General features: G+C 38.5%; 1 protein-coding gene across 21 annotated transcripts in view; it reads right to left on the reverse strand.

Annotated features, from left to right (window-relative positions):
• Window positions 1-118: 118 nt before the first annotated feature.
• LOC135095100 (protein NDRG3-like) overlaps window positions 119-10,000 on the reverse strand; it is a 66,325-nt gene continuing 56,443 nt past the window's right edge. For 19 of the 21 annotated variants that reach the window (XM_063995822.1, XM_063995813.1, XM_063995812.1 and 16 more), the window contains one exon: window positions 119-4,171. In XM_063995822.1, coding sequence (XP_063851892.1) covers window positions 4,035-4,171 — 137 coding nt within the window. In that variant the 3' untranslated portion in view covers window positions 119-4,034. The remainder of the gene's footprint in view (window positions 4,172-10,000) is intronic. The other 2 variants (XM_063995816.1, XM_063995815.1) reach the window with 1 other exon arrangement.

The raw sequence follows: 10,000 nt of genomic DNA on the forward strand, positions 1-10,000 counted from the left end.
ACCACCATCACCATGCACTGAAACTAAAGCAACAGCAACAACAACAACAACAACAACAACAACAACAACAACAACAACAACAACCACAAAACACGTAAAGATTATAAAAAGACACAAATTAGTGGAAGATAACTTTATTAATAGAGCCACCACTGCACCACACACACACACGCACACACACACGCACGCACACACACACACACGCACGCACACACACGCGCGGTGAACCAGTAATACGCTGTGCAGTGTCACTTCAAATTAACATAACTCGGCTAACAAGGGAGTCACATAGCATGTATAACTTGAACAGGCCCCCTTTATAACTAGACTATACAGCTCAATGCAAGGTGGGCGTGTGGACCCCTCGCGTTTATCAGAACAGGAGGAAGGGGAGAGAATGATGAGGAGGGTAAGGGTGACAAGGGTTGTCGTATGCATAACCTACGCTGCTCGGTCTACAGGGACAGTCGAGTCAATGCACTAGATCTCTATAACCCCTGTGTGATGTTAGATTGCAAATGAACGCTTGTCTAGGCTCTGTATTCACTCGTAAAGGCATCCTAGTGGTGCTAAGGAACCGTACCCGTGAACACCTTCCTATCTTCAAGTTTTCAAAAGCCACGGAGATGATAAGCCACGTTCTCATTGGTGTTTTTCTTTTTCTTTTTTTCTTTTTGTCACGTGATATACAATCCTAAAACTATGAAAAGAATCGTGAAAAAACGCCCTTGAAAGCGTGAAAAACACCCACTATGGTCTTTATTGAGATGATGTGGTGTTCCTGACTACGGCCCCGGGGGTTGGTAAGCAGGTAAGGCTGGCTAGAGGAGCAGGAGGAAGAGGAGGATGAGGATAAGTAAGGTGGAAGCTTTTAGGCGTTTATTTCTCACTAATGCTGGCTATCTAACTGTCCGCGCTCCCCGGTCTGTGTGCTGGGGAGTTGCTTGTTTGAATTGTCTGGGTTAACTTTTTACAGTGTCGCGGTGGGCCGGGTACGGCAAGGCTTTCCATCAACGGCCGCCGCTTGGATCTGAGGGAGCGTCGAGTCATGAGAGCAAGAACGGCAGATGTGACTTGATGCTCTTGTTTTGATATCGTGAACTTTTTTTTTTTTTTTTTTTTTTTTTTCTTTTGTGTAATGTGTTTTGTTGTGTTTTGAATCTGCCGCTTGTTTCGTTGATGCGTGGGCTAAGCCTGTCTTATTATTTTGCTTTCAGTTCTTCTAGTAATGTGTTAATTCGTTATCCAAATACTGTGGTGCTTGTTTGTAAGTAAAAGATCCAGAGATTCACACACACACACACACACACACACACACACACACACACACACACACACTTGTGAAGCCTGTGTTCAATTCTGCATCCGTGTTTTAAAACGTCAACAACAAACAGTTTTTATATAACATTTGTGTCTATATATATATATATATATATATATATATATATATATATATATATATATATATATATATATATATATATATATATATATAAAGAGCCCAAAAATTCATGTACACATCAAACTTCTCTCCCTTTCCGGAAACCAAATATGTACTGTGATCTCTTCATCTGTCCCTCAAGAACATTCACAACACGAGAACCTCCACGTGAAGGATTATAGACGCCATGAACCAGGGAATCTATAAACGTCACTCACCCCTTTTTAACAAACACCGATATATGAACACGTGATAAAAAAAATAATAGTAAAATAGATTCCAAAACAGACACTGACTTGATAAAAATGTTGTGTGTATAACATTAAATTGATTCAGTATTGCTTAAAATCTCCTTCAATTTATACATGAGGGAAGGAAAACCTGAAGAAATATGCATAAGACTTGTATACGTATGTGAATTGTTCAGTGTCGTTAGTATTAATTTGTATTATTAGTATTATGTTAACTTGGGACGGCTGAGAGTTGAAGTGTGTAAGGACCAATGGAGAAAAAGAGTGAAGGGAAGGAGAGAGGAAGGGAAGAGGAAGGAAGGAAGGAAGGGGAAAAATGGTTACGTGATAGAACATTTTGAGTAAAAAAAAAAAAAAATGAAAACTTTGAAAAAATAAAATAGGTGAAAATTGTGAAAAAGACTGGGTGATTAAATAAGAAAGTACGAAATGAGAGATAGGAAAAATAAAGTGATAAATAAGTAAAGAAAGACAATAAAAATAAAGAAAAGTAAACACAGTATACAAAATAACCACAATTAAAAGTAAATGGTATACAAATAAAAAAACACAACAAACTCATTTAAAATCTATGTATATAATTACAGTATATATATATATATAATAAATGTATTTGTATATGTATGTACGTAAGGATAACAATACTAACCTTATCTGATAAAATATACAAATAAAAGGACAACAAAATACTAATACAACTCATTAAAGGTATTCAGGTGTATAAATGTGTATTATGAATCACTTCTAACCTTGATACGTGAAATTACAACACAAGACTGCAAGATAAAGACTGTATTCTGAAAAGCTCAGCCCTCTCACCACGACTGTTTTCCAAGGCCACGGACAATTAGCCTGGTTCCCAAGAGTGTTTCTCCTGTTCATAATGTAGAAATCTTGCTAATCTGTCACTAGAACCGTAAAAACACCTTTGAAAACTCGTGTCACTTCAACTAGAGGCTTTCAAAAGAGTGTTTCCCCTGTTCATAATGTAGAAATCTTGTTAGTCTGTCACTAGAACTAAAAACACCTTTGAAAACCTGCGTCACTTCAACTAGAGGCTCTCAAAAGAATGGTTCCCCTGTTCATAATGTAGAAATTTTGTTAATCTGCCACTAGAAACATGGAAATACCCTTGAAAACCCGCATCACTTCAATTAGAGGCTCTCAAAAGAATGCTTCCCCTGTTCATAATGTAGAAATTTTGTTAATCTACCACTAGAAACATGAAAATACCCTTCAAAAACCCACATCACTTCAATTAGAGGCTCTCAAAAGAGTGTTTCCCCATTCATAATGTAGAAATCTTGTTGATCTGCCACTAAAAACATAAAAAATACCCTTGAAAACCCGTGTCACTTCAAGTAGAGCCTTTGGAAAGTAGTGGAGGTGCTGTGTAAAGGTGTACAGAATATGATGCTAAAAATTCACTGAAAGAATCACCACCAACTACCTAGACTAGAAATAATATTGTTAATTTGACACAAAAAAATGGGAAGATTAGTGATAACAAAAAAAGGGGGAATGAATGAGGTACATAAAAGCTTCACAATATAAAACATGATAAAATATGCATTAAAAAAACAGAAGAAAGATGTTAAGAATAAATTTATCTTAAGAGGACTTAGCAACAACTGAAGACATTTTGGGGATAAGAGAGAGAGAGAGAGAGAGAGAGAGAGAGAGAGAGAGAGAGAGAGAGAGAGAGAGAGAGAGAGAGAGAGAGAGAGAGAGAGAGAGAGAGAGAGAGAGAGAGAGAGAGAGAGAGAGAGAGAGAGAGAGAGAGAGAGAGAGAGAGAGAGAGAGAGAGAGAGAGAGAGAGAGAGAGAGAGAGAGAGAGAGAGAGAGAGAGAGAGTTAAGCAAGGCAAGAAAAGAGAAAGGAGAGTCACTGACACACGCAAACAGACACAGACAGACAGACAGGAATAGATGGATAAAATACAAAACACAGAATAGGAAAAGTATAAGCTAAAAAATAATAATATAAAAAAATCTCAGGTAAAAAACAGACACACTATAAAAAAAAGACAGGGAGACAGAGAGGAAGAAGAAACTAGAAAATAGGAAAGCACAAGAAAGACATCTAAAAACCTACAGAAACAGCAAAACACCACTAAGAAAAATAAATAAATAAATAAAAAAACTACAAAAACGGCGAGAAGGGCTGAGTGAAGATGGGCAAGAAACAGAGGAGGAAGAGGAAGCACAGGAAAGCGAAAAGACAAAGGAAGAAAACCCGCGACCTTGGGAGCGTCACGAGGAACTTGGCGAAGGTAAAACAACAACAGCAGCAATAATAGTAGTGGTCCTGTGAGTCTGATCTGTTACGATGGACTGGGTATTCTCATGCTGTGGGGTTCTGCAGGGGATTCTCTGTGATGTGGATGTCCCTGGCTTCCCTCAGGTCCCTCAAGCTCGTGGTGGAGGAGGTGACAGACGCGATGGAGCCCTGACGCGACCCGATCCCTCGACTGTGCACGGCTGAGGAAACAGTGGGAATGCGAGGCTGTGAGGTCGTCATGGTGGTCGTAGTGGTGCTGTGGTGTTGTATAATGTGTGTTGGTTTGATGAGTCACAGAGGGGATGATAGGCTGGGGGTGTTGTGGTGTGGTGTTGGTTTGGTAGTCACAGTTGGGGTGGAGCGTTCTGTGGTGTGTTGGTTTGGTGAGGTCATAGTGTGGGTTGGGAAGCTGTGGTGCTGTGGTGTTGTTTTGTGGTTTGGTTTAGGTAAGGTAGGGTTTGGTAATGATGTGTGTGTGTGTGTGTGTGTGTGTGTGAAGAAATTTCCCTTACATTTTTGACCAGTGTGCCATTTCCTCAACAAATCAGAGTGCACATTACACAACCAAACCACTACTACAATTACTACTATTACCACCCAGCCCACTCCCTCACCCACACCCTGACTTGCCCACAACACTGCCAATATTCCCTGAAGTGATGAAGTGACCTGCAAAACACTCCATTCACACACATCTCGTCCCAGCCTAGAGGGAGTACTAAAATTGCTAGATACATTATACACACATTCATTTGAGCCAGAACAGTAAAGAACCCCATGAATTTGTTGAAAGTACAGCACATAACTGATCTTTGGTGATATTGGTGAAGTAAAGTGGTGTTGAGTTACTGGTGGTGATAGTAGTGGTGGTGGTGGTGTTGATATATCTCTACAGCAAAAATATGACTGTTTTAACCCTTTGACTGCCACTTGGTACACCTTTCTTTAATTACCAATCACTCTGAGGCATCTTAACTTGTTCTGCAGCCACTTCCAATCTTTAAACTAGGTAGAAATTGCAAAATCTATCCTTTTTCATACCATTCTTGTAGATGATAAATATTTCATGCACTGCTTCTGGTGCTGGTAATTGTTTTGTATTGCAGTGAAAGGGTTATTTGATGAATGCAGTGATACAAATCTTTCTTCACTTTCACCTACTGTATATCAAAAAAACTAAATACTAGCTAAAAAAATAATATAAGTAAACATTGCTCAAAAAATATATATGAAAGCAGTAATATAAATTGTTTGAAAGGGCAATATATTCATCTCTTTGTTTTGACAAGAGTGAATTAGTGGCTAGGCAAGCGGCAGCCATGGTGGTGGTAGTGCAGTGAGTGATAGAGCAGTGGTGGTGGTGGTGGTTGTGGTGCTGATGCTGTGTGTGTGTGTGTGTGTGTGTATGTGTGTGTGTGTGTGGAATAGGGTGTGGAGGGAAGCTGTGGTGAAGAGTGTGGGTGGAGGGCATAGATGTGTGGGTGTGTGTGTGGACAAGTGGCCGAGGAGGTGGTGGTGGTGGTAGTGGTGGTAGTGGTGGTGGTGGTGGTAGTGGTGATGTGGCTTGGTGTTGCAATGGTAAGCCTGGGTGGTGTGTGGTGGTGTGTGGTGAAGCTGTTTGGTGTTGGTGGTAGTCATAGTGGTGTGTGCTAAAATGGTGGTGGTGGTGTGGTTTGGTGTTGCAATGGTAAGCCTGGGTGGTGTGTGGTGGTGTGTGGTGAAGCTGTGTGGTGGTGGTGGTGGTGGTGGTGTGTGCTGTACAAGCTGAAAAAGACTCCCATCACTATGCAAATCTTAACAATACAATTTTGTGAACCTTCTCTCAACAAAAGTGACAAATTCAAAACACAACTTGAACTGACAAACCAGATTCTTCAAACATTACAAATTTAGCTGGTACTTCAAAACAAACAAACTTGATGCAGAAGGAAACTCACTTAAACCATTAATCAAATCACTTAAGACTTATGACCTTAAATTAAACAGAACGCTGAAATAAAAAGATTCAAAACTGGAGTGAATAGGACAGTGAATATAGGGGATGCTGGGTCTGTTAACACGTCCATGCGCGTTTCCATGCGTACGACAGGAGTGTGTGTGTGTCAGGCGTGGGATGAATGGTTGTAAAGGTCATGAGAGGTCACAAGACAGGTCACAAGACAGGTCACCAAGCCACACAATCCTCACCAAAACGTTCGCTGCCTCACATTTTGGTTTAATTATTTGTGAGTGACGTAAAGTTTGTGTCAAGGTGTTTGTGAGGAAATATAAAGTTTTCGAGTGGTTTTGTGGATGACTGGAGCTTCATCACTCAGCTTGTAGGGGTGGAGAGGATGAAAATGACTAGATTATCCTTTTTTGGCACCTGAGAGGGCATTTTTCTTTTAAATTCTTGTTGCCCTTGACTCAAAATTCTCAGGTGTATTATGGAAGTGAAAGGACCTCTTAACACTCATCTTCTAAGACTGGATATGATAAAATTAAATAATAATTAAAAAAAATTATCCTTTTTGGCAGTTTTCTTTGGCAATTGGCAACTCAGAGGACCTTTTTTTTTATATATATATATATCTTTGTTGCCCTCAACTCAAAATTCTCATATGTATTATGGGAATGACAGAAACTCCTGCACTCAGCATTATGGGTAGTGAATATGATAGAAATTACAAGCTTGTCCTTTTAGGCAGTTTTCTTTAGCGACTGGCAACTCAGAGGGCATTTTTTTTTTTTTTTTTTTAATATATCTTTGTTGCTACTGACTCAAAGATCTCACGGGACTCAGCACCTCTAACACTCAACTTGTAGGCAGGAATATGATAGAAATTACTACATTACCCTTTTTTTGTTTTTCTTAGGCAATTATTACCTAAATGGGCATCTTTTATAAATTTCCAATGCTCTCAGCCAGTACCACTCTTAAAAAAACCACCATGACTTCACTGCCTAGCCAGGACTGTGGGAGGCTTACAGGCAGTGCACCAAACCCTCACTGGGGCCATGCAAGTGATGAGTACTTTGCAAACACCAGCGTTCTGTGTTCAGTCAATGCCACACAGCTGCTGCATGAGTCAAGACTGCTGGTGGTGCCTGGGGTGACTTGGGGGTGACTTGCGGGTGATTCAGCAGTGACTCAGGTGTGTGATGTGCAGAAGGATGAATAAGAAAAGATGTAATACGTTGAATGAGAAATAGCAAAATTGAATGAGGGTTTACCATACCTCATACACAGCCATGCACACACACACACACACACACTCATGCACAAACAAGACAAACAGGCAGACACAGGGACATCAATACACACAGTCATGCAAAAACAAAACAGGCAGACACAGGGACATTGATGCAAACAGTCATGCAAAAACAAGACAAATATGCGGATACAGGGAACATTGATGCAAAACCATGCCAGACCATACTAGACCATACCAGACCATGCCGCATACTTACAACATCCATGCCACAAATTGGTGATCTTCTGGCCTCAGTGTGCTTCCAAACATGCAGACTGGCCTACCTACCCTTCCCTGTATGCCCTACCCTCTCTGCCCCCTGCCCTGCCCAAAAATAAAGGTCTATCTAAATACGATGAGGAAAAGTATCGTTTCGCTTATACAAAGAAAATATAAAGTCCTGGGAACAAAAATACAGTGAACTTGATAAATGTCAGGAATAAATGTAACAATGTAGATAATTATAAATGTCAACTAAAAAAATAAAGGTTTTCTATGTAATGGTGCTGAGGAAAAGTCTTGTTTAGTCTTTGTTAATGGAATACAAGGTGCTGGGAGGAAAAAAAATGCAGATGAGGAGTATAAAGTAATGAAAAATGAAAATACAAACTAACATGATGAAAATAACAAGAATAGCCATTTTCTATATCAAGACTGGGAAAAAATGTGTTATCTAGTCTTTACAAATCAGAAAAAAAAGAAAAATGCAGATAAAAAAATAAATAAATAAATAAACATGAAAATAAATACGAGAATCTCCATTTTCTATGTACAAGATGTAGAAGAAATATCTTGTGTCCCATTACAAACTGAATACAAGGTGGTGTAAATGAAACAAAGTGATGGAGAGAGTGAAGAATAAAAAATCTAGTGAAAAATAAAGGAAAGTAAATCTCTCTCCCTCTCTCTGAACATTGTTGCCAGCCAAGAGTTGCACCCAAAAGAGAGGTATAAATAAAAGAAAGAAAGGAAATGAAAGACAATGGATAAATACTATAGAAAAATGATAACAGATGAAGAAATAGACAAATAGAAAGATAAACACAAAAAAAGAAAAGAAGAAAAACAAAGGGTATGGAAAACTGATGAGAGATGATATGCATAATTGAAAGAAAATAAGAAACAGAGAAGAGACTCATATAACAATCAGAAACCAAGATAAGCAAATAAATAAAAAAGAAAGAAAAAGAAAGAAAAAATAAATCAGCCCTAACAAAAAAAAATAAATAAATAAACAAATAAAAAGAAATAAATGCAGTAAAAAAAAGAATGAAAACAGATAATGATAACAGAAGAAGTAATAATGATGGGATATGGAAGAAGGTTATAAAAAAAGTAATAAAGACAATGACAAGAATAACAACAATTAAGTATTGAAGATAGTAAAAAAGAAAAAAACAAACAAACAAACAAACAAACAAAGAGAATCACCAACAGTAACCCAGCCAGAAAGAGGAAAAGATGTGACCCCCAAGCTATACTGCGTGCCAAGGGTCGTCTTCTGCAACACTTCAGAGTCACACCACAACTTTCAAAAGGTCTGGTTGAAGTGGCGCGGGTTTTCAAGGGTGTTTTTACGGTTCCAGTGACAGATTAACTATTTCTACATTATCAACAGGAGAAACACTTTAAATGGTTCTGTCTGAAGTGATGCGGGTTTTCAAGGGTGTTTTTATGGTTCCAGTAGCAGATTAACATTTCTATATTATCAGCAGGAGAAAGTTTTTTTTAAATGACTAGTTGAAATGGTGGGGGTTTTTGAGGGTATTTTTATAGTTCAAGTGACAGATTAACAAAATTTCTATATTATCAACAGGAGAAAGACTCTTTTAAATGGCTCTGGTTGAAGTGACGTGGGTTTTCAAGGGTGTTTTTACAGTTCTAGTGACAGATTAACAAGATTTCTACATTATCAACATGAGAAACACTCTTTTAAATAGCTCTAGTTGAAGTGACGCAAGTTTTCAAGAGTGTTTTTACAGTTCCAGTGACAGATTAACAAGATTTCTACATTATCAACATGAGAGACACTCTTTTAAATAGCTCTGGTTGAAGTGACGCAAGTTTTCAAGAGTGTTTTTACAGTTCCAGTGACAGATTAACAAGATTTCTACATTATCAACATGAGAGACACTCTTTTAAATAGCTCTGGTTGAAGTGACGCAAGTTTTCAAGAGTGTTTTTACAGTTCCAGTGACAGATTAACAAGATTTCTACATTATCAACAGGAGAAACACCATTGAGAACCTGGCTAATCATCTCTGTGGCCTTGGAAAACAATTGTGATGTGAGAGCAGAGATGATTAGTCAGGTTTTCAAAAGTGTTCCTCCTGTTAATAATACAGAAATCTTGTTAATCTGTCACTAGAGCCATAAAAACACCTTTAAAAACCTGAATGCTGAAATGCTCTGCTCTCTCACAACAACTGTTTTCAAAGGCTGTAGAGATGATCAGCCAGGTTCCCAAGAGTGTTTCTCCTGTTAATAGTGTAGAAATCTTGTTAATCCGTCACTGGGACCATAAAAATATCCTTGAAAACGCCTCCTGACACACAGCAGGTCACAGAAGCTCAGAGGCAGTACTAAATAATGACACAGAATGCAAATAGGGGAAAAAAAGGAAAAAGAGAAAAAGAGAAGGGGAAAAGAGAAAGGGAAAAAAGGAAAGGGAAACAGAGAAAGGGGAAAATACTTGTTCTTCCACACTTACTTGTAATAATAATATACATTTTTTTTGTTAGTTTTTTGCTACTTTGACTAGAGTTACTACTACTACTTACTACTACTGCTACTACT

This window comes from Scylla paramamosain, chromosome 47 (genome assembly GCF_035594125.1).
Source record: "Scylla paramamosain isolate STU-SP2022 chromosome 47, ASM3559412v1, whole genome shotgun sequence".
NCBI classification, from domain to species: domain Eukaryota; kingdom Metazoa; phylum Arthropoda; class Malacostraca; order Decapoda; family Portunidae; genus Scylla; species Scylla paramamosain.